Here is a 26,262-nt window from a genome sequence, read left to right on the forward strand (position 1 = left end):
GTATACCTGTAGGTCTTAGGGATTAAAAAGTACATAGAGTGGTAAGAACGGCATGTTGATTTAAACAATTAGGAAAACATGGGAAAAAAATATAGTTATAGTAGTATTCAACAAAACTATCCCAATTTGCTGTTGTCTCAACATTGTGCAGCCCTAATGATAATAGGCGTTTCCATTATGTAAAGCCTGAAGTGTTTAAAAGTGTGATTCTTAATGACAAACAACTTCCCAGTTTTTAACACCTCATTTTATTGTCCCAACATTCAAAAGTACAAATAATTTAAACACAACAGTTTTATGAAAAAGAAAAAACAAACATTTACAGCAAGATTTTTATTTTGTTTCCAGTTTCAGAAATGACCTAAACTAGCAAGGATAACATGAAGTCATTCATCGCAGTAATTGGATTAATAATAAGAATACTAAGAATAATAGCAATAATAATCATAATAATCATCATTGATAAGTGTTAAGTAATAACATAAGCAGGAGAGAGTAGAGAGAGCCGCAATCACGGGGCCCTGTGAACATTTTTTCATCTTTTTTGTCTTTAAAGATTTTGTTTATAGATTTTTCAGATAGTAAATAAAGACGTCTCAGGAGGAAAATCAAAACTGACAAGAAGAGCCTAGTTCCTCTGTTCACCTTCCCTCCTCCACTACTGGCTGCGTTGTTCCTACTGGCAGGCTGCCACTATAAGGCGCTACGGGGGGGAGGGGGGGGGATGGTGTGAGCCATAGGGGTCGGGCATAGAGCGAGGTGACACAGCCCCATGTTTCAAACACGCACACGCACTCACACTCACACTCACACTCTAAACAATCACTCTTTGACTTCTCCATCACATACTCGAACACACAGCCAAGGGTGTGCACTGAATGAATACATTTAAAGCGTTTCGACTTCACACATAAATCTACTCCGGTATGCGGACAAACACGCTCAAAGGGAACATGTGTACAAACGTGCACAGATGTGCGCCCACACAAACGTGCACACCCGTGTGTTTTAGGCGGGGGACACAAGCACGCATCCTAAGAGTTGAAAAAGTCACACAGAGTATGAAATCCACACATCAGAACATTCTACTGGGGTCGTTGCATAATTCAGGCTCCCGACGGCGGCGGGGAGCATGAAGGGCTCTGGTTGGTCTGTTGCTGTTTAGACGTGATCGAAAAATGGGGGTGATGATATCGAGATGACCCGGTTTTTTTCCAGATGGGAAAGGAGGATGTGGCTACGTGTGTGAACGTTTCAAATGCTCCCCAACACACTTCCTTCATGTTTTCCAGCCTCAACAGCAAGCAGAAAAAAATCCAATTCCTTATATTTATACTTCTGGAACCTTTCCCTTACCTTTCACCTTTCAAAATATATAATATATATCATATTAGAGTATATAAAATATAGACTCAGCACAATCCCCTTTTATACCTCCAGAGTATTTCTCAAATATAGCAACAACTGCTGCAAATAGCAGTTTGTGTGCAATGGTAACAACTTTTTAAAAGATTTGTTGGTGTGTCATTTGAAAACATGATGAATATTCTTAAAAATAAGTTTTGACTCTTGAGTGATCTGTTTAGTCCAGTGCAATGAATGACCCTCAAATAACAATTTCAAAAAATGTAAATCTACCCAAGCCTCTAAGAGCTGTACGTTGAATAAAAATGTTTGTTTTGTTTTTTTGTTTGTTTTTTTTATTTTATTTTTTACTGAAAACTATGCTTTCAGACCCACATTTTTGCATAAGGTTTCATCACAAAGCGGTAGTAAGTGGAGGGAGGGTGTGGACGGAGTGGCTTTTTTTAGAACTACACAAACTTATCACAGGTTATATTGAACCAGAACGACTGTTTATAACATTCTAATAAGACTAAACTTTATTGAAAAAGATCTAGAGATTTCAGTTTTAACAAGACAAGGAAAAAAGCAATAGCAAATTTAACTATTAACTAGGTTATGCATAGCGAGTAACTGTTTCTAGTAATAAGGGAAGAGCGTCCCCCAACCCTCCGGACATTTTTTTCAGTTTTCTTGAATTTTAGTTTTTTTTTTAATATTGTAATTTTGATATATTGGTACAAAGCACAAACGTACTAAAAGTTCTCTCAGTGCAGTGGACTACTGGAAGAGCCTCTCCACTAGTCGCTTTGTTCCCTTTTGCTCAGAAACGCCCCCCTCCCTGTACCAGAACCACGCAAATACACAGACAATGAAACAAATAAATACATAAATACACAGATAAATTAAGAAGTCAATAAATATAGAATAAATACAAATAAATAGAAAAAATAAATAGTTCCAAAAATAGTTAAGTAAATAAACAAATACACTTATATTCGTTAAGATTTTGTTCGGTTTCTTTTGCCGCAGTAGTTAACTTAAAAGTTAATCCAATTTGTTTTTTCTCCACAAGCAACATGACAACAATTGAACAGTTTCCTCACAAGTTTTTTTTTTCCAAATAACTGAACCACCACTTCATAATAAACTGTCATATGAAAAAGACAAGCTCAAACGAAAAAACAGTGACAACTCAGATAAGTACAGTAGATATTGTAAAACAAATGTAGACTGTATATATATTTATATATATCATCTATTTGTACACAGCAAATAAAGACACAGTTGTCATAGATCCTTTTTTAAGGAAAATATCTAGACTAACGGAACTAGCTAATCATCATTAAGTTTTGACAAACGTATCACGCTCAGCGAGTAACCTAAAAGTCAGCAAGCCAAAAAAAAAACAAACAAACAAACGAAAAAAAAATGTACAAATTTGTTCAGTGATTCTTACAAGGCCCCAGGTTAGTTTAATTTCCGCATAGAAATGGTCTCACCGGATTTGTGGGCCGACATTAAACGAATATTAAACAAAGAACAGCAGCTCAATTCGATGCCAACATCAAAGTATTTTTTTCTTTAAACAACACAGAACAACAAAGTTGGATATTTAAGATATGTGAATAATGTGGTATAGCACCTACATTTGATCGCTAAAAGGAAGTTCTCTTCAAATGTTAAATTCACAAACGGAGAGCAAAGAAAATTATATAGATAATGTATAGTACGCTCTTTAAATGGATAGATGTGTATATATCTATGTACTGATATCTCATATTGACTCGTGACGGAAAACAAGAAAACAAGTGGACAAAAGGGTCTTCTTGCTTTGGGCTCTGGACTTTAAGGTTTTTTAGGCCTCAGAAAGACCCCTTTCCCTTCCCTTTTGGGCATCGCTGTTGAATAATTATGCACTAGTACACATGTGAAAAAATTACCAAAATCACCTGCCTCGGTTTGCATCCTCTTTTTCACAAAATCGTCCTTTCTACAAAATCCCGACCGACTCAGCGTCACCAAAAAACAACAACCTCTGATCCTATAAAGTCCCACGGCAGAACGACAAGACAAGGTGGTGCCCCCTCCCGCCCGCCCCGGCCGCCCCCAGTTAGCCAGTCAAAATATTATCCTCTTTTTTTTTTTCAAATCCAGATTCTTGTAAAAATTCTTCAATAATTATTATTTTAATCATCATTTATAAAAATAGATTTTCTTTCTATTTATTTTTCTCTTTTTCTAAACGCATGTTTTTCCAAGCAAAGAGATCTTCTCTTTGGCAACAGTGTTATTTTTTTTTTTTAAATATCTTAAATTACTGAACATGTCATCAGGAAAGCTAACCCATCCCCTCCCTCACCCCATCTCCCTGAATCCCAGTGAGGAAAGACATTATGTTTTGTTTGCGATACAAAACAAAAACAATGTTAGAAATTCTTTTATTCTACATCTGAGTTACAGGGATCACAAAATCCCATCTATAATCAATAAGGGGAAGTTTTTAAAGACACGCTACAAATGAATGAATGGTTTCACCAATTTAAAAAAGAGCCCCCTCCCTTTCACTGATAAGGGAGGTATTTAATACTAACGACAGTGGATCCGGATTTACAAAAGAAACTTAAATCCTGAATCAAAGACAGAGAAAAGGCTCCGATCTTAAAAAGGACGCTCTCTTCTCTGAAATACGGGGATTTGCTACTGTTTACACAGAAGAGAAAAAATATTCAACAACCACAACAAACAAAAAAATAATATACAATAAAGAGAAGCCTGCATTATCACAGGAGCTTCGAAAAAACTTGTCAACATTTTCATCCTTTAATTTTTGTAATACTCAGGCAACGTTGGCTTATAGGTCCAAAGGTATAATATAAGCCATTTATAGTTCAATTTGTTAGATGGTTTGTTGGCTGCTTTCTGTTCCGGAGTTTGATTCTGCTGTGTTGGATGGCTGTAGTAAGGTGGTGGTGGAGGTTGAAGGGACCTAAGGGACGAGTGGAGGTGGAGGGGTCGGGGGGCAAATTTGGAGCAGACAAAGGCGTGGGGCATCTGCTTCTACCTGTCGAGAGTTCAGGACTTGTGTGTCTTGTTGGTCTTGAAGGAGACTTGCAAGACTCGGTCGCCCAACCTGTAGCCGTTGAGGCTGGCGATGGCCATGGCGGCCTCGTCGTAATTCGTCATGGTGACGAAGCCGAAGCCTTTGCACTTGTTGGTGTTGAAGTCGCGGATCACCTTGACGTTGTTGACCGCGCCGAATGGGCCGAACAGCTGCCAGAGCACGCTCTCGTCCGAGTCCGGGGACAGGTTGTACACAAAGATGCACCAACCGGTGCCCGTGTGCCCGGGGATGTTCATGCCCACCAGGCTGGTCATGCTGTCAATGGTGATGGGAGAGAACCTAAGAGAGGAGGCAGAGTGGTGGGAAACAACATGAGAAGGTAGGCGTTAACAGAAGGCGTTGTGACTTCGCTGGCGATTAAAGGGATAGTTCTGAATCGTTGAAGTCAGGCTCTGTTAAGAAGTATTTCATACTTAATAAATTACAATTTAAAAGTTTAATTTAAAGAGATACTACATAGACCTATTGTCAATAAAGTGATACATTTCACCATTTTCTTTCTAATTTTATCTGTTTAATTTAAATGAATATTGTATACAGCTAATGAACTATAAATTCAATTTCCTTGTAAATTTCATCATTATATAAACCAACAAAAAGGGATTCCTGATAAAGAAGTGTTATGTTGTAGCCATGTTATGCTTTACACAATCATGGCTAAAACTGCTGACTTCACCGTTACCCAGCCGTCACAAGGTGAGTAAGCAGCAGTAGGGTTGTTCACAGAGTACTGTACTCAAGAATAATGATGGAAAGTTGAGTGGAAGGAAAAAATAGGTAGGAAGTAGACAGCAATGACCAAAACCTTGAGAGTGCTGACAAGCAAAACCCATTCAAGAAGTCTTAAGGTATTCACAACATGTGGAAGGCAGCGGATCAAAAGCCTTAATTCACAGATGTATTCAGGACATGGATTACAAGAGTCCCATGTGGTCTGCCACGTCTTCACCAGAGACAATTTAGGGAAACCAAAATACTTGAAATATATAGTTTGAGATTCGCCTTTTGAATTGGATTGCCTAAATAAATCAACTTTTCATTTACATTCAAAGTCGTGGTTTGAACAAAAAGAGACCAAATTGTACTCTAAGGTTAGATCGTCTCGAAGGCTAAAACTAACACCTAGCATGAGACCAAAATGTATTCCTCATGTCTTAAAAACCTTCAATCTCAAAAATGTCACTGAGATTAATGCAGACATGTTTTAACCGGGGTTTTATTTACAAAGAAGCCAACAAATATTTACACAGATGGAGGCAGGCAGTCTGCCACATTTGAAGCTTCGTGTGTGAAGGATTTGCCGAGTAACAGCCTGATCAAAAAGGAGGGAAGTGTAAAATTAAGTAGAAACCGTGTATTTTGTTTTTATAGCACTTTACTTTTCTATTAGGCAGTCACACGTTCTGTTCTCAATACTGGGAAATCACTGATGGTGCACAGCCTACCTACAGTTATGCCCAAACCTATTCATAACCCGGGCAGATTTAGATTCAAAATGACTTTCGTTTAGCCATGAAGTTTGTTTCTGATAGGAAATCAAGCAGACACCTTTCAGAAGACAAAACGATCCAGATTCAGTTTTGAAGAAAAGAATGCAATTTTTCAAATTTTTATTTAAAAGGGTAAATAAAATTTATGTATACCTTTTTTAATATTCAGTGGAAGAGTCATTATTGGAGTTACAGCATTCAAAACCTTCTTATAATTGCTGACCATCTTTTTGCATGCCTTGTCTTATATTTTGATGATTTATTACAGGATGAACTCTAAGTTTTTGATGTTGCAAGGCCTCCTTTACATCACCCTAATCTTTAGTTACAAATCAGACTCAAGGCGAGGCTCCAGCTGGGCTGCTTCAAACCATTAATAGTCAGAAGAAACAGGTACAATTAAAAGATTGCATTAAAACTAAATATGCCAAGGATATGAATGATTTTGGGCTTAAAAGTTACTTTTGTAAATACTCATTGGTTTCTTTGTAAATGACAAAATGTAAATGTGACGACGATTTAAAGATCTATAACGTGATTTTTTTTTAGACGGGACTTGTTTTAAGGTGGTAGAAATCCACTCTCTGTTCTCTTTCTGACTGGATGCTTTATTTAGCGGAAGCCGCTAATCTGGATGTATTTTAAATGAGGAGGAGAGTTAACTGTAGTAGAAATATCAAGGGCTTATAATGTTTGTAACAGAGCGTTGCTTCCAAAATTTTGAACTATCCCTTTAAACTTTTGCCCCTCAAATGTTCCTAGCTTAGATGCTATACCACATGCTAAGTTTTTCTCTAAAGCTAACGCCCCAGTGAAACACATAGCCTGATCTCTGAGTTAGATCCCACTAATTCAGATAAATTAGTAGGCCTATTGTATGTAATCTGTTGGGTAAACTATAATGTACAGGTTCGTAATGTGAGTACAGAGCTGTCACTGAACCCCTCCAGAGCTTATCCGATTTCAAAGCTCCCATGTCAGGACTGACGACAGCGCTTTCTGTGCTGAGCTGCACTTCTGCTGAAGAAGATGCAGATGAACGTTCACTCTTTGTGTCCTCAAGTGGCCTCTTTCTGTGCCAAATTGCAGGAAGTTGTTGAATCAAACTATTGCTAGAAATTCATCAAAGATCATGCACCAGCCTGCTAAATTTGTTCTCATTCGCCTCATAATCTTCCCCCTTTTTCTTGTGATGCAAGAGATTTGATTCCTTAGTTGACTTCACTTAATTGCCTTTCCGCTAAAAGGAAAAAGGGGGAAGAAGAAAAAGAAATCCTGGCACTTTCAAATAAAAGGTAAATAAAATAAAAGGGTTCATTTCTTATTCCAGCTCCCTACAAGAAACTACTATAGGCATTATTGGGAGTGCTTTAATCGAGATTTCCGCTTTACTGCAGCTGTCTGAGAGAAGGCAGCCTTCTCAAGGAAAAAAGGAGGGGGAAAATGGGGAGCAAACTAAATGGAAAATGGAAGCACTTTACAGCCCAGTGGCATTAAGGTACAAAGTGTATTCCTCCCCCTCCTACAGGGTGTTCTGGCCTCTTCTATTTCAGAGCTCGTGGCACTGATCGATAGCGCTGCTTGCCACTTGGACCCTCAAGCCTTCTCTCTCCTGTGTCTATATATGGTCACTGCGACCTTCCTGCATGACTTTGGTCGCACAGCGTCTGCCTCTGGCCTTTTGGTGGTTGCTGAGAAATCTAAAAGTTGCATTCAGACGGGTTAGTTCTCCGGTTGTGCGTGGGTGGTGAGTGGCGTTTTATGATGTCACTTCTTATTTCTGTGTATGTCAGATGATATGTAAAAAAAAAAAAAAACTGTACATTGTGTGTGGCGTGTTGTGAGATTTCTTTTAACATAATAATGCATCACAGATTTTTTTATTTGTACTACCAGAAAACTTTGTACACAGAAAACTGCATAACTTTGCAGGAAACATGATATATAGAAGTGAAATTAAATAGTTAGTGTTGGTTTCTGTAATTCAAATAAAAAAAAATTAAATACAGACTATATCGATTCCTCACAGTGACATACTACAGAGTGATATGTTTTAAGTGTTTAATTCTGTTAGTTTTCCTAAAATGGTAAGCAGCTAATAAAAACTGAAAAGTCTGTCTTTCAGAAAATGTTAAATTATATTAAAACCACTAGAAATTGATTTTACACAGAATATAGCATTTAAAAATTAGATTAAATACCAAAATGTCAGCCTACTAAAAAGTATGTCCATGCTCTCCAGACTCTATACACTCAGTATTTGATTGAGGCAGAATTACGGCATCAGTGTAGCCTGGTCAGCCTGTGGTTCTGCCAAGGTGTCAAAGAACCCCTGGTTGCTTTAATAGCAGCCTCCCCCTTATCTACATCACTGGCTCTGGTTTTTCCCACCCTGACAATAGAACTTAGCCCTATAGCAGACTCACTATAGGGCTAAGTTCAGTTCACTTTGGTACATTGGGACATTTATATCATTGGTCACTAAAGCAGGTACTGGCACCTTTGACTTATGCACATTTTTCTACCACAGTTTTTCCTTCCACTCAACTTTCTATGAATATGCTTGGTACAGCACTTTGCTTCTTTAGCAAAGACTTTGACAACCCACTACACGGTTCCGGATGACGGTCAAGTCATCCGTTTTATACTTAATGTGTTAGCTGTGACATGGCCATACCATTTCTGTTTTAAAAATCCTTTTACTTAATTTTTTAGCAATATCCTATTTTTCTAGCAAACTGTTTTTTGGGTATATCATAAGCTTTAGGCCATAATCATCCAATTTAACAAAAACAAATTAAATATATCACTGTGTGTTAGAATTGAATTACTGAAATAAATCAACCACTCGATATTATAATTTATGAAGATGCACTTTTGGTTGATGTGACATCTAGAAAGGCATCCGCCTTCCACTGATCGAAGTAAAGCATGTGAACAATGGCTGGAGAGCTCGAGGTCGCTTTGGAGGTTGCCAAACGACGCTGTTGTCAGGATGAGGAAATAAGTGCGCCTGCATGTGCATGTGTGCAGACATGTATGCAAGTATACCAATCGGAGCGGGACAAAAAAACACTAACCTGTTACGGATGAGACCAGGGGTTGCATAGCAACAGTGTAGCTGACCAGATATCTATTTTGTCCCCTCTAAAGCTAAATCATCCCAGCTCTTAACACTTTAGATCACTGAACAGCACTTGTAATTCTGACATTTCTTGGCAAATAGATACAATATTTCCTTGGAGCCTTTCAGTCAACTGACTTCTGTCCCTCGTGCTTGCAGCATGCAAGATGGCATTGTCAGCACATCAAACATCTATCACCACAGTAGCTGCAGCTCTGAGTTATGTAACACCTTTAGTAGCAGGACAGCAAAATGAAAGATGGGAACCGAAAAGAAGGAAATTGAGAAGAGCGGTGTCGAGCAAAGCTTGAGCTGTCTGCAATGAAACAGCATTTCCTGTTTCCAGCAGGGATCCAAGTTCATCCAGCCTTATCTCACGTCTCATTTCCTAACTTCTGTAGAAACTGCTAAGATATGATAGATAGTAGTGCAATTTTGTCAAGTCTTACACAGTGCTGATGAACAGCTTATAATAACGAGGGGGGGGGGGCATCTTTTGGAGCTACTGTAAAATGAGAAGGTAGGAGAACCTGAATCCCCTAGAAGTGAAAGAAAAACATAATAAAAGCACACCTAGAAATTATAAGTCTTTCACCAGAGAACAAAATCCGTTGAGTACACAGAAACAACCCAAAACAATTCAAACAACACCAGCACTTGTCATAATCAAAACAAAAGGGAATTCATCACCACTGAAAACAAAGACTGACAGTTTTCTGTTTGTTACACCTGAGGTGGTTGGAAGGGAATCAATTCAAATCGACAGAAGCAACACAAAAATCAAACAAATAAAAAAAAAAAAAAAAAAAACAGAAATGATTTTGACCTTGGGAAAATTCAAACTTAAAGTGACTGCAAAAACCACAAGGAAAACTAAATTAAGAAAAAGAAGATAATTAAAAAAAGGAAGTTGAAAAATCATTGAGTCAACATGGACATCTGGCATTGGGTGAAGTTTTTAATTACCTCTTTACGCCATAGGCCATATTAAGCAAATTGTCCAGCCTGTAAAGAGAAGGAGGGTTCTGGGGTTAATGGTGGGCAGATGGTCGACTCAATCAATGGAACTAATGTTAAGTCCTTGCAGGAACTGCATGGACCTCCTCACTCAAGAACAAACAAACCCATCTATAGTTGGTCCATTACACTGAGAAGCCCCAGCAGAAAATGCTATCATCAGTCCATCTACAGTACAATCAGAAGGGTCTGCACTTGATTGGTTGCTTGCTGAGCAGGCACTGCACTTGCTAATACCAAATAAAACCTTCAGGGACCTTCAGATTATTTTAGGAACTTCCAATTACTTACTATACAAGACTACATTGGTAAACTGGTAATGGTTTAGAATTGCAGTTACATACAGAGCACTAACTGCAGGCAGAGTGTGAGCGCAGCATTGCATCAGGCATTACTGGCGTGAGAGTAAAGCCAGAATGCCACAACCATTGCAAATCATCATCCTATTATACATGCAATAAATTGCATGTGGGTTTCTGCACAAGTTATGGCACCACACCGGTGGATTATTAGGATGGAGGTAAATTGATTTTGTTTGTCCAGGGTTTTTAATTTGTGCTAACTCAATTAACAGAACACCTAAGATGGCGGGGAAATGATCCAGAGTTCTGTCAGTGTAATGGTTTGGCATTTGTATGATGGTGAGTGAGAGAGGCGATGATGATTAGTTGGTTTTCTCTGCGGCAGAACAACAAAAGCACATGACTTGATGTTAAACTACCCATGAAATTGTGAATGTCTTTCTTTGTGGTCAGGGTCAACCCATTAAATGATAAGGGGTCAGGTGGAAAAGTTGAGTGTTAGTCAGACGGGGTCCTCCGTCTAAAAGGGTTAGCTTTCAAGAGATTTTTTTTTTGGTTTCATAATAATTTCAGCCTGTGGGTTTCAGCTATTGTGGTCAGCCAGTGTAAATTACAGTTTGTGTCAGAGCGCTGGTGCTTCAGAAACCTGTGGGCTGTGTGAAACGTTGGCCCTGTTGGATGGATGCAGTCTGCTTGGTGACTCAATGACCTTCATTTTTCACTTGGGTCTGCCCTGTCTCATGTCTTATTAACTCCTCAGGCCTAATGGACAGAGGCCACGGCTTATTGAGCAACAGCTGGGCAGCGACGCCTCGTTCCTCTTCAAAACACTACAAACTCTGACTTTGACTCGACTTTAAGGGTTGTTTCTCCTTGTCTTTGGCAGTAAAGAAGTCTTTACACGTCTTCTTCATATTTTTGTTTTGTTTTTAAAAATGGCACAGTGTTGCCTTCTCCTCACATTGGTTCCAAGATTTAAATTCAACTAGCTGATCGAGTAGCTGGTGATTCCTGTTACGTTCTTCCCACTTGTGTTGCCATTTAAATCCGTGTTAGACGGTGATTTGTCGCGTTGTTTGAAGTTTACATTTATGCATAAAAAACATGCATAGACAGCAGATTGTTGGTGGACAAATTACTTGATCTTTGGCTTAAAAAGATATGAAAAGTAAGTTGAGCTGGTACACCAAAAAAAGGGAATAGCTAGCTCTCGGAAAACTGCTAAACCAACATCCATTTAAGTCTGCATCAACCAAGGCAGCCTGTCTTGAGCTCTGCTAAATATCACAAGGCCTTTAACAATAACTTTTTCCATTTTCTTTTTAGAACAGTGCAATGTTAGGGTGATAATGTAAAGATTTCAACTTTTAAGAGTAGCAGAGTAGCAATTCATATTCCTGTGAAACTTTTTTAAAATAGTTTAAAGGTGCATAGCCATGTTATTTTATTTTTTTAAATAACTTATATGTCAGTAGCTCTCTCTGGTTGCATGCATAGTTTTTATGAAAGATCAAGTCCTGCTGGCATATTAGTTGTTATCTTGGTGTTTCATGCTTTGATTTTGCTCAACTTGTTAGTAAATAAAGCCTTTCATATTTATTTACGATTTTAACAGAAGTACGTACTGCACATGCATTGCATGGGTTAAAACAAGGAAGCGGCTAACGGCTATTAGCATCTCCCAGAGAAACAATGAAGATCCAGTGAAAAAAAAAAGCATAAAAAAATATGATTCCTAGAGGAAAAGACTGGAATGTCGCTGGGAATACGGTATGAACGCTGGTGTTCACTGAAGCAGACGCTAAACCTGCTGATCGCTCAGATGTGACCGCAGAGTTGACTGACGTGAGGAAATGTTCTGATATGAGGCTCTTGGTCTTTGATCATGCCGAGCTGCCACTTTACTGTGAGGCATTGCAGAGGGTCAGGGGATAATCTTTCATTCGCCCTTCATTCTCTGCATTTCAAAAACTTTGCATGGTTTACAGTCCTTCAAAAACAAAATTGGAAAGACTTATTGGCTAGAGGCGTCACACTATATTGATTCACATTGATATATTGATTAAATGATTAATGATCCAATTACATCAATCCAAAGTTTTATTATAGATCCATTTCATAATTTTTAAGAAATTTAGAAATTCACAAGAAAAGACACTAAAGTGAACAGGTGATTTATTATTATTATTATTATTATTATTATTATTATTATTGTAAAATTAGAAGAATGTTGTGTTTGATTTAAATGCCTGATACCATTAGGCGTTAGAAATGAAATGGTCAAATCATAAATGTTTTTTTTTGTGAGTTGATAATGTAAATAATACTGTTAGATGGGCAGACAATCACATCAGATCACTGACTTGTGAATTTAATTTAATCAAAATCATATTGTGGCAAACTTTGTGATATGGGCAAATATCGTATCGTCATCCAAACAAATCGATATAACATTGTATCGTTATAAAGCTGGTGATTTACACCCCTACTGTAGTATTGGCCACTGAAAGCCGAACTGGCATCTAGTTTAAATTGTTTAAAACTACTGCAGAGAGCAAAGGTAACATGGAACATTGCCTTCAAAAGATTTTATGATAGTTAAATAAAGCTGGTGCGAGAGCCAGTTATTTACTTGCTCTTTAAAACAACAGTTTGCTTTTCCCCAGCCGAAAAATTATCATAGACGTCTCATTCGGTAAATGTTTGATCCTCCCTCAGTTTTATTCTGTAGTTTTTGTAGGGGATCATATAGTATGTGTCTGTAAGCAGATCACATAATATCCTAATATCACCAGACAGTTTCATATTTTAACAATTCAAGTCGGTTAATCAACATCAGCAGCACTTAAAAGCAGGGATTTAACAAAACACTTCCAGCTTGATTTACTAAAACCACCTGGAGATACTAAAAGACTGACAGTGTTTTTGAACTCAGCTGGAAATAGTTTCCACAATGGTGCCGTGATAGGATGCCACCTGCACTCATAAACGTTCTTCCCTGCTAAATATGCTACAGTCAGCTGTTAGCTGCATTATAACAAAGCGTAAAGAAAGACCGCAACTCAAGTGGTATGTAACATAAATCACAGCGGTGTCAGTAGATGCTGAGACATATAGTCTGCAAAAGTAGTTAACTTAATGCCGACTCAATAGCTGTACAACCCTAAACGTCACGTGGCCTTCAGATTAGTTCAACAAAGCTTCTTGGATTGGGTTTCCATGGAGGAAAGGCTGTGTCCAAACCATACGGCACCAAGTGCAATAAAATGTCGGATGCAGTGGTGTAAAGCCTGCTGTTACTGGACTCTAGTGCAGTGGAGACATAGGACTTACCTGACTGCACTGTGCCAATTGTAAAGTTTGGTGCAGAGGGGAATATTGGGCGGAGCTTTTTTTCAGTTGACGGTTTCAGTGAAGGAATGCTAAACATCTTAGTAGACCAAGACATTTTAATGCTCCCATCTTTGTGGGAACAGTTTGAGGTTGCTCCGACATGACTGCACACCAGTGCACAAATCAAGATCCATAAAGACATGGACGAACGGAATCGGTGGGGACGAGGTTTGTTGGCCTGCACTGAGTCCAATTGCTTTCCCACAATAAGGGAACTGCACAAAGCAAAGCATGGTTTCAGGCAGACAACTTGCTTGGATGAACATTGAAACCTGCCCAAACAAAGTTGACAACCTGGCAAGACAAACTCTGGTCTGCTTAAAGATGGAAAAAAAAAAAAAACAGGTCACTTATTTAGCTATTTAGGTGTGAATTACTTTTTTTCCCCTGTCTAAACAACCTATTTTGACTTCCATGATATAGCAGCACAATATTAACAATCCTTACAATATCGCTATTATTTTAACTATTGCTTTTGCAAGATAACAATTTTGCAGTCTATTAATCTTTCAGGGGCAATTTAATGCTATGATGGTTTTTGACTGTAATTAAATAGCTTACAAATTAGAAATCCTGCAGAGGTTTGTCTTCTCACATAAAAATTTATTCCATCAAATAATTCTGAATTGTTAATGAATAATTAAACATGAACAATGTTTTATTGTAGCAACCTACATCGGCTATAATCTCCGTATTTAACAATTTATTTAATTTGGGGAGGGTATTCATAGGCTTATTTATTCCAGCATCATAGTGTGGTTACTCACATAGTAGCAATTTCCCTGCCTGCAATAACCACAAAATGCTAAAGCAGCCTGAAAACAAAGAAATACAGAGGAGCGAAGGATATACGGAATCATTAAAACAGTAATTAGCCCATTATGTGGGAAGGGAACGAACAGTCTGCTTTGTGGGTAAATGAGTCAATTGGAGAGGAAGCTCAGAGGAGAGGTGCTCCATGCCCAGGAGCATCAAGACATCTGCTGGCCGTGGGGCCACAACAAAACAACCTGCTGCAAAGACTCGCTCCCTTCCCCTTCTCCCCCTCACATATGTATGAACCCACACGGATGCAGACTCACCGCGCAAACACTCTGCCAGTTCTTCACACTGCCTCTACAAGCTCCGCAGAAACAATAGGGCCTTTGTGCTTCGTCAATGCAGTCTAATGGAGGAAAGGGAGCTTTTTTTCCCCCCCTTTCCTTTTCTAAAACAAAAATCTGTTCAATTAAAATTGGCTTCTGCCCTGGATATAATGAGGCTAATTTGCAAATTACTAGCATTAGTTAACGACTGAGGATCAGAAACAAGCCCGGGATATAGCGCTTGGTGGATTCTGTTGGAGTCGATTATTTTCGCTGTCTTGGAAATAGACTGTACAAGTACAATATACATTAACACGTGTTGCAACAGGCCCATGTGAGTTAGTCACACAAGTTATGTTCTTTTCACAGCTTGAAATCCAGTTTTCGAACCTGGGGAGAAGTACCTCATTACAATAGGTTTAAAAAGGGAGATTTGTGTCCTAGTTTGTGATGCTAAATGTGACTTCAGCTGCAAATGTTATCCTGCTCTCACCTTACATAATGTTTTTTTTTTGCTACTTCAAGGTTTGTCTGAAGTAGACAATTTTTGACGAGCATCAAAGAGACATTTAGCATTTTAACCCTTACCCTAACCTATCTAGGTATCATGTTGCATAAGATAATGTTATCTAAGAAGCAGGGTCTGATTCGCTTTAACTGAGTACAAGCATTTACTGCGTGCACAATTATTAGGCAAGTCTACATCTTGACCATGAGATAATTTTTATTTATATTTTACTACTCCAAGATTTATAAAGTTACATGCTCTGAGGATTCAAGCATATTAAATGATGTGTATTTATGTAATGAGGGAGGATTTAGCTAAAGGAGATCATTGGTCTATATGAAGATGTAAATAATTATCAGATAGTTTCTATTCTAATGGCAAAATAGTTGAGCAAAAATGTAACTGACTGAAAAAAATATAAAAAAGGCTTTCAGAGGGATGCAGCTCTCTAGAAATGATCACAAAACCATTACATGTTTTTGTTGTAAATAGTCGACAGGATGGCATGAAATGGGTTGAGAAAAAGATTTAGATCAGCCATAGTATTCTTAGCGTATGTAAACTTTTGGATTTTGAATAAAGTGATAAAAATAGTCTCTGAAAAAAATGACTCTGGTATTTAGCAAATAGACATAATTTGAGTAATCCTAACTAATCTTTTATTTTGGATATTGTTAGGGGAAAAAAGCCTTTATTCATAGATAAGTTTTGGAAATTTAAAAGCCATTAAAACCTAATATTACTACTTTGTGTACCTTTAAAGTTTTTATTTTTCTATTAAAGAAATAACCTGCATTGCTGTCTGTTGGTAAAAAAAAAAAAAAAGTTCTTTGTTTCAGAATCAGTTTTTAAAATAGTGAAGGCAGCGCTCACAGAGCAGATTTATAACTTGCAAAGTGTTGAAGTTTCGGTGAGGGGCTCGGTAGCAGAGAGCAGGAGGAAGGGTCCTGTGGTTGTGAGTTGTGATGAGAAACGACAGCGCTCCTGCGGAGCCTGTAAATTGGCTTGGCGTATCACAGACACACAGCCACGCTACATCGCTCAGGTGTCACACCAGGGAAGCCGCTGCAGAAGAAAAATACCTTCCAAGCTCTGACTTTGATGGAGAGTAAACAGCACGACCGGCTTAGTGTTATTGTAACAGGGAGGAAAATGTATAAGCACATGTTCTGTCTGCAATTGTGAGACATTGTTGCTGGATCTGATGATGGAGCGTAATGCGTGTCAAGGAGTAAGACGAAACAATCTCTGGATGCAACAGGTCAGCTGCAGGTCAGTGTGAATTGTAAGAAATGATTAGGTACAACATCAGGAATGCACTGTGTTCATGTATATAAAATTTAGCCATGGTTTAGTGAAAAGATGAGAAGCCTGTGCAAAAACATCTATTAGAACTGAAAACTGTTTAACAGACTCTCCACGTCCCATTTAATTTGGCAATAATTGTATTTTAAAATCTTTTATTCCCTCCTCATTTAATTGAAAATTTTTTTTAAATCAGCCTGCAGGGCAGAAACTTGTGCCATTTGAATCTGAATTACCAGCCATCTTGAATTTGGCACTTGTATTGTCTTTCTGTTCAGCCAGAACAGTGCAAAACATTATTAGGATTCATTATGAGCTCGACTATATTTTGTTCAATCGTGGCTGTAAGGTAAAAGAAGTGTGTGGCTTTTTAAAGCATTTTAACCCCAATACATGTTTTTGCCCAGGATTAATAAAGAAATAATTAAAAAAAATGCAGTGAAGAAACTGTCATCATGGCAGGGAGATGAAATGACGAGACATAGAAAGTTGTGAACGACAGAACCCCTCAGTCTCTTCTTAACAGTTCCTCTCTGATCGGGGCGGACCCACCCAGAGCACGCACTGGTTTATCTGACACCTGCACCAGGTGCACAGCTCACAGCTGCCGTTCAAACAGAGGACGTATTTGCAGAAATGACTGTTCGCAGGAGCAAAATGAGCCTCAGCGGTGTAACACAGACAAAGAGATGAGTCACGCTCTCTCTCTCGCTGTGTCTGTAGGCGTTACATCCTCTGTTTAAACAATCTATGAATTTCATTTGATGCAAATATTTCCCAAATCATACTGTTGTTTATAGCAGACATGTTGACTGAGAACAATTGCCTATTTTGAGGCTGACCATCTTTTTTTCCCCTGCTAAATAAACATTTAATTCTTCATCCATCTTTCTAGCTTTATACCATATACATCACACTGCTGATGAAATCTGTGCCTAGACATTCATTAGACGTTTTCCTCTAGAGCTGCACGGCATCTAAGGCACTAGGACATCATTTCCCTCTGTGGTTTGTAAACTCTGTTCGACACACATCCTTAAAATCACATGTACTGTTTCGTCTGCCAGAACCCTTACCGGACCTATCCTGGGTCAACTCACCTGAACCTCTGTGCCTGGTGGTGAAGTGGGCCGGGGTATCGGCGGTTGGGAGACTGGTAGAGCTGTGACAGAAGGGCTTGGCTGGTCTTCTGACTTGGGTTGTTGGCAAACTTGACCGTGATTGGCTCGGCGGCGCCAGACGGTTTCTGGCCGTTCAGGCCCTTGATGGCCTCCTCCGCTTCTATCCTCTTATCAAAGCGGATGAAGCCCACGCCTCGGGAGCCACCTGCGGGGCCAGCAGATCAGAAAAAAAATGGAGGGCTCCTTTTACTTTACAGGTATCACACAGAATGCTAGTGTTAAAATCTTACTGTGTCTTAATTCAGGTGTCACGGATTTCAAACACATGCTCGTCCTTCACTGCTTCGGCAATTTGATTACAGTACAGTTGTTATAAACAATCAGTATTAAGGCAAAACCTCTTTTTGTACTCGCATCTTAGTTACAGCGAGTTTCAGTGAGTTAAATTTTAAGACCTTTTCGAAATCTTTAAATTTAAGTTCATCGTAACATTTTCATAAATTGCATGCGAGATGCTTCGGGTCACAAGGAGGCCAACTGGCTCAGCAGTCTCCTCCTTGTCTACGGAAGCAGCATCTGATGGGCGGGGTCAAGGCGTAGTTGTTTCCAATCACCACCTTCCGTAAAATCCCAGACTCCCATCCACTCATCGGCAGATCTTCTGATTTAGAGAAACAGTTAGTCCTGGCCTCTACGTTTGCTAAAAGTATTTAAATCATTTTGTTAATCTAATCTTGTATTCTCTGCCTCCAGATCCGGTTCCACCTGTTTTGTTTCATCTCCATCAACCCCCACATCAAATTACCATGTTGTGCTCATGACATCCACTAAACCAAAAATGTTGCCATTGACTCTAATTCAACAAGAACAATCACATAACATCAACATTGAGTGTTTACTCAAAATTAAGCACAAACTGCCACTCTTAATGACTTCTGCAGTCTAAAAAAGGTGTTCCACTCCTTTATGACAAGCATCTGTGCTACTTAGTAGAGCCCCTTTTTGCTATAATGACCTGCTGCAAAGATTATTCATGGCCAGACGCCAACTTCTGGCAGCATTCCTGAGGAAACCTAGCCCAGTCCTTATTGAAAAAGCGCCTCAGGTAAAAAAAAATATTCTTTGGTTTGTCTGTTGCAATCACCGTTTTAAATCCCACCAGAGATTTTCAGTGGATTTTAAGTCAGTTCGACCATGATAGCATTTCTAGCAGCTACCAAAGTTTCTTTTGGAACCAAGACAGATATAGTAGAGCTCATCGTAGAAGCTACAATGATGCTTCTGTGTCAAGCTTAAGCTTCCTCACAGACAATTTCTGTCAATTTCTCACAGGATTTCATCGTAATTGATTGAATCAGTCTCGCCTTTCACACGCGGCAGGTTTCCAGTGCCAGAGGAGACAAAAGCTTCAATGCAGGTATGGTGTTCTTTTTCGCTGGATGCTTCTGTCCTCCTCCTCCAGACATGTCACTGATTCAGTGGCACAAAAAGTTCCAGTTTTTATTCTTTGCTCAAGAGAACAGATTTTCAAAACCTTTTTGGTCTTGTTAAAAAGTTACGGGCAAAGTGGAGTTGATTTTCCTTGCGTTTCGGTGTATTGCAGATCCAACACTTTAGTGTGTATTATCTGCCTTACTGCAGGAACTGAAATCTACAGTCAGTGGGTGCTGCCACCAAGTCTTGCTGAAGGTCTTTTGCCATCAGTTGAGGTTTTTTGACCACCTGCTTCCTCAGCATCTGGTTGCTCCATCCATACCTTCCTCTTCTTACCATCAGATGCTGTTCCTTTGACATTAAACTTGAGAACTCTGCTTCCATCTATATCTCTAGACACATTCAAGAGTATTTTCTATCTTTTTGTATCCTTTCCACTGATCTCTTCTGTGAACCTCTTAGACGATTCTTCACTTGAGCCTAGCGCTTTTAAAGACAGGTGCCAAAAACCTGAGATCATCATACAGATTTACATGCGAGAGATTTTAGCCAACTACTAAAACCCCTGTTTTAGATGAAAACTTTCTAAAATGCTCCCTTTTATATTAGCTAGTAGTGGATAATACCAGAAGTATTTTAATTGAATTGCCAAAATGTACAGAAGAAACTGGCATATTGGGCAATGATTAGAAAAGCAAGCTACAAATTAACAAATATGCAAATTTAGGATTTCAATAAATAAAATGTGAGAGTTGTAATTCAAAATCTGCAAGTATTTAAAAGTGCAAGATCTCAAAGGCATCATGACAAATGTTTTACAGATACACCTTTAAATTAAATAATCTGCAATGTTTCGGTTTACTAATTAATAAAAATAAATGTTGTTAGTTGTTGAAAAATCTGGATTATAAGTATATTCTAATTTGTTGAATGTAAAAGCTCACTTCTGAACAAGCTTTTAAAGAAAGGAAAAAACATCTATCCTCTTTCACATTACTGTTTCTTACAGCAAAGAATAACAAAGCTCCAAGAAATAATACAATCCTATTTCTCTTGATTAAACTATATGACTGTTACACTTTCTTTTTATTAGCAGTGAAACAAACTGAACAAAATTGAAGCACAGAAAGTCCTTGATAGAAGAGCAATAAACTTCCTAGTTCCAATCACCCTGAGAAAGCCACCGTAATACAAAGTAGTTTGGTTAGAAAACACCACTACAGAAATCTAAAGACCTTCTCTTACCACTGTGCATGTCTAGCAAATATTTTGGCCATTTTTGACTTAAGAATTTGAATTTGACACCAGTGAAACAGTTAGTGGGCTTGTTCTGGGAAAAGGACCAAAACCATGACAGGGAAATGGAAGTAGCCAAGTGTTTGCCCTAAGGTGCCAACAGGGGGCAGCATAACAGGTTTCTGCTAAAAGGACGTCTGAGCAGCAGATGCCTGGGCGACCCAGATAAGCAGGTCTTGTCAGTTGTAGTAATTTTGTTTAACATATAAGTGAAGGGCGTTTTTCAGGTATTTAGAAGATGGATACATTTTCTGTTGTGATTTTATGTTTTGAGACATCATTATTATTTTAATTGATAGTTGTTTTTTTATCGCCAAATGCTAAGGTAAGCAAACAGAATGCCATTTCCCGGACTAGATGAGGTGAGTGTAAACAAATTTACTCGATAACGTAGCCATTAGCCAGCAAATTAGGAGCAAAGCGCTGCAAAGCAGTTCTGTGTCACTTTGGCCCCTCATCCCTCACCACACCAAGTTCATTCTGAGGATAATGGGACAAATTGTTTACTTCTGCAAATAAGCTCGCCGCACGTTTGTCTGCTTAACATAGATTTGTGGTGCACCTCTGAGCTAAATCCACACTGGACACCAGAAGCATGGGAGCGCTGCTTCGACATCAGGTGACAGACTGATCGGATTGTGCATATTCACACTATTCTTAGATAATCAAATAAAAACAAGCAAAGCAAAGTAAAAACATGTCTTATCGGAGAGTTTGAAAATAAAATCACAGCCCCTCCAAACTAGTAACATAGGTTTTTTGTCATCATTGTCTTTTTCTATATGTGGTAGTGATGGACATTTTCAATACAAGGCTCAAAATGCAAATACTTATCTTTGTCCATACTCAAAAGTTTAGTATTTATATATACTTAGTATATACGGATTTGTATTTTATCCCCTTTGTTTCTGTTTACTTCTATTTGTGTTAAAAATAGCTAAAAATCGCTTTTCACGTAAATTTTTTTTAAAGTTATTCTTATTTAAAACCCAGGATTTTCCTTTCAAAATTCACAACAAAATGTTTTCAATTACTTGAATCATCTTAAATTATGGAAATTTCTTAGAAATAAATAGATTTCCTCCTGACTGTCATAAATAAGCATCTGTTAACTTTTCATGTAACAGATTTTACAAATAAAACGTCATTACTATCGTAAGAGCTGTAATGGTGGGATAGGCAATAAATAAATGGCTGGCTTTTATAAAGACCTGCCACCTGAAACTTTCTGGTACCTGAATGCAACATCCTTTATTTGAGGAAACAGGATAAGAATAACTCCCACTATAGACTAATTCCTTGGCTTAAAGCTGCGTGGTCCACTCTTTTCTTCTACTGTCTGCAGTCACGGTCACCACACACTCTTCTTGCATTGTTCTCAGTGACATTTGAGCTGTTTCCTTGGAGACACTTTTTTGACTGCCACCTAAGAGGAACATTTAGAGATGTGCTTCCCAGGAGGTCCTTTATTGGTGGCCATGAATGCTTTGTGTGTTTTATTGACTGTCTACGTACGGATGTGTGTGCATATGCGTACATGCACACTGGTATCTATTAATGGATGCAGTGCGTCGTTTTAATGAGGCTGCCTGGATGGCCCAGAGGATGCTCGCTCAGTGACAGCAGCACTCTGCCGAAGAGAATATTTACATAATACTGTGTGCGTGCAGACATGTCTGTGTGACTGAAGCTGAATAAAAGAAAGGCAGTAAGAAAGAATCCAATGTTATGTTTGAGGCATCAGTGTGTGCAGCCTCTTTCTCACACTTAAAAAGCTCTCCTTATTGTTATTCCACATTTTTGTACATGCAATCCCGCTCCCTATTTCTTTTTTATACACACTTCCTGTTGGCCTGTCTCATGGCACTAGCTCCCCCGGATTCTTATTCAGAGAAGCACCTTGACCATCTCACACTCTTTTGTTCTCGTTTCCTCAGCGGGGCGCAGGCATCACAAGGTTATTTAATTTCCAGCCAAGCTGCATCATAAAAATATACTCTTTGAAAGCAAATCATTAATTAAATATGTGTTATCCTTTTTTTTTCCACTCTAGTGTTGCACATACTAATCAGCTGTGTTCTGGCTTTAGTTTTACTCCTTAAAAACAAACAAAGAGAAAAAGTATTGATTATATTTGTGACAAAGCATCTGTATTCTGTTAAAGGAGAGCGCACACCTACTGCAGGAATGGACAATGGAAGGATTTCTAAAATATACAGAGCAGAGTTAAGTTTGGTTCTATGTAGACACATTATGGACAAAACAATGGAGTTAACAAGGTGCACCATAAATAAACATTAATGGCTGGGTATTGCATCTCTGCAAAAGTTCTTAAATGGTCATTGGCAGACAGGACTTTGCAGTGCTTATCTTTTACATTTTTATTTAATTCCATTAATAAGTGGAGAATAAGGGTCCACTCTATGACGTTAGAAAGTCCTGACGATAAGAGAGCAGAGGGCCTGTAGTATCACTTCTACTAGACTCAAGTATGGTTGCTTTCTGGTTGATATGATCCATACATACCATAACATACTGTTGGCAATGCAATACATTAAAGATTCTTGAGCAGCACAAGTAGTTTGGGGACAATTCGATTCATTTCTCTAAAATTATTCTCTACATGTTTTGATTTAAGAGAATATGATCTGGTGAGATAATCTAAGATGAAGCAACGGAATTAAGCTTTATGACTGATGAGAATACTAAAGCTATTTTTTTTTACAGCATGGCCTTATATCATCTTTTGAAACTATCTCTTACTGCAATATGAAAAATTTAATATATCATCTATCCTGTCTTATCTCATCCTAGTACTTCTGCAGTAAGCTGGACAAATGCTTTTTCTTGACAATAAAAAAATCACCAAAAAACAAGTTAATATTCAAATGAATTGACTTTCACACTGCCTGTGACGGTATAAATGTGAAGTTATAAACATTCATAAAATGCAGAACACAAAAAAACAAATCCTGTTGTTAAAACAAATCTAAATTATAACAATACAATATCTTACTTGGGATGATTTTCAAAAGACAGTTAAAATAATCTTAAAATATTGGCAGCTTTTGGCTGATCCGAATAATGCACCCAACATGGCAAACTGCCCAGAACTGCATTTACCCAACATCCCTTAGAGTAAGCATATCTTAAAGGGGACATATCATACTTTTTATATTGTCCTTTTTACATTTAAAATCATTCAACTGTGGTCTATATAAAGTGGAACTGCAATGCTTTGGTCTGAATTTCTCGTTAATTTATCCCCTTGTTTCCCGTTTTTACTCCTGTTCTGAGGTACTTCTGAGAGTAACTCATTTTGGTGCTGTCTCTTTAAATCTAGAGAATGAACTTCACACTGATAGGCCATTTTTGGATGATGCTGACGTGATGAACAACTGATGACTTATCCACTTGTAGCTTCGGCAGCCTTCAACTTGGACTACAAAATCGCTTCTACAAATAAAAATGGTGCACTCATGAAATAGTTTAGCACCAAATGTTGTTACATAATTGTTCAAAAGCGCAATAGGAAACAGAGAAAACTAAACGGCTTGAAAAATGAGACCTAAAAAGAATATAATGGTATCTACTCAGATCTTCGACAGACTAAATAATAATCTGCTCTCTTAGAGATTCCAAGAACACATTGCAATGTATGTAAGGGCAAAAATTTTTTGATTTTTTTCATGATATGTCCCCTTTAATATCAATTGATCTCAGTGATCCTGGTAAAATTAACTGTGCTGCTCGGATGAGATCGTAAAGCTTTTTCTTTTGTGCTGCTGTTTTCTTCCTGACCTGTTAGCGTCAGTGCTTTGTTGTTATGATAAAACTTTTTTTTTTTTTACATATCAGCCAACCTATAACATAATATAATATAAACATAACAGCTTGTCTTATTAGCTGTATTTCGCTTTTTTTGAAGCGCTCTCACTATTCATTTCCACCATTTACCCCTCAGACTTCCGGTACAAGACAGACTGCTGACAAATGCGGAAACAGATGACTCTGCAGTCGTTGGTTGTCAAGCTAAGTACAGGGAACTGGTGGGCTGCTTTGTTGCATGTTGCGGAAACAATCATCTCATCTTGAATGTGAATCAAACAAGGGAGATGATTGTAGATTTCAGGAGAAACAGGAATAGGACTCACACTATTTCCATAATGGGAGAAGAAGTGGAGGTGATGGAGGATTATAAATACCTCGGGGTTCCCCTGAACAACAAACAGGAATGGAGATGCAACTGTGAAGCTGTCTACAAGAAGGGACAGAGCAGACGTTACTTCTTGAGGAAGCTTAGGTCCATCAGTGTTTGCAGCAAGATGCTGCAGATCTTTTATAGGGCTGTTGTGGAGAACGTGATCTCCTCTGCAATCATCTGTTGGGCCAGCAGCATCAGAGAAACTGACATAAAGAAGCTCAACAAGCTCATAAAGAAGGCCAGCTCTGTTCTGGGGACTCCTCTGGTAACTCTGGAAACTACAAGCATTTGCTTCATCAGTCTGTCGCACAACAACAGAGAAGACAGACGGTTACAGGAGATCCTTTCTGCCCACAGCCATCAGCATCTACAACTCTCTGAAGAAACTAGCATAATATGAGTTAAAACATCCATTAATTTCCCTTTGGAACATATAGTATAATAATAATATATAATATAATATAATATAATATAATAAAGTAATTTTGTGTATATATATATATATATATATATATATATATATATATATATATATATATATATATATATATATATATATATATATATATATATGTATGTATATAATGTACAACATCAGCTTTGTAACCTAGACTGAGCTACAGTGTTTTCCTTTCACCTGCTTGAGAATTTTATTAATACTCACTGTAGATATTATTTTGTTTCTTTCCCACATTTAGTGTTTCTGGTTCCCTCCACCTCCCGACAGGCTTTCACAATTTCCACTCCTTTTTTTTTTTTTTTACCTTGGTGCCAGCTTTGAACCTGTACATTTTAATTAGGTTGTCACAAGCAAAAAATATAACAATTCTAATGGGATCTGCACAGTGCAAACAGCAACCACTGCTCCTCCAGCGGCTTCATCTATTTATTTATTTATTACAGTTTTTTGGCGAGTGTGAGCCGAGTGTGAGGTAAAATTAGGGGCATTGCTGTGTCTCTAGAGCTCTTTTTGGGTGATGGCCATTTACTGTTCTTTTAATGGACGTTTGCAGCTTATTAGATTTCTCCTAAGCACCAAATACTTCCCCAGAAGCACACTTCTTCTTCATAGTTGGAATCAGCACAATTTCACAAAAGTATTTTACTAAAATACACTTGGACATCCCAAGAACCTTGCTCAAGGACGCCTCAGTGTTAGTTAACGGAGTGGGGAGTGCTGCTCATATTCTTCCTCCACCGCGATGAGAAAGAAGGACTCTGTTTCGTCCTTTAATCCTCACACTTGTTTGGCCTTGAGCTCCTCCTAAGCTGGTTCTCACTGGAGGCCCTCCAGATAAATGCTGGGCATACAGATGAAGGCCTGGCACAAACGCACACAAGAACGCATGCAATTACGTTGTGACTTGAAGAAAGTACTGCTAAGCACAAAGTGTGAACAGAAAAGAGCTGCATTAAAGAGTCATCATCAAAAAAAAAAAAAAAAATGCCCAATCGTCTCCGCTTCATGCCTTTATATGACATAGATCAAAGATTTTCAAAACATAAACTGCATAG

The 26,262-nt window shown here is 38.3% G+C and overlaps 1 protein-coding gene across 9 annotated transcripts in view; it reads right to left on the reverse strand.

Annotated features, from left to right (window-relative positions):
• Positions 1-229: 229 nt before the first annotated feature.
• The window catches only part of elavl4 (ELAV like neuron-specific RNA binding protein 4), a 108,500-nt gene continuing 82,467 nt past the window's right edge, over positions 230-26,262 (reverse strand). For 6 of the 9 annotated variants that reach the window (XM_021324178.2, XM_021324183.2, XM_021324180.2 and 3 more), the window contains 3 exons: positions 17,793-18,027; positions 10,049-10,087; positions 230-4,747 (listed from right to left, as the gene is read on the reverse strand). In XM_021324178.2, coding sequence (XP_021179853.1) covers positions 4,420-4,747; positions 10,049-10,087; positions 17,793-18,027 — 602 coding nt within the window. In that variant the 3' untranslated portion in view covers positions 230-4,419. The remainder of the gene's footprint in view (positions 4,748-10,048; positions 10,088-17,792; positions 18,028-26,262) is intronic. The other 3 variants (XM_012877901.3, XM_012877903.3, XM_021324179.2) reach the window with 3 other exon arrangements.

This window comes from Fundulus heteroclitus, chromosome 9 (genome assembly GCF_011125445.2).
Source record: "Fundulus heteroclitus isolate FHET01 chromosome 9, MU-UCD_Fhet_4.1, whole genome shotgun sequence".
In the NCBI taxonomy this organism is placed as follows: Eukaryota; Metazoa; Chordata; class Actinopteri; order Cyprinodontiformes; family Fundulidae; genus Fundulus; species Fundulus heteroclitus.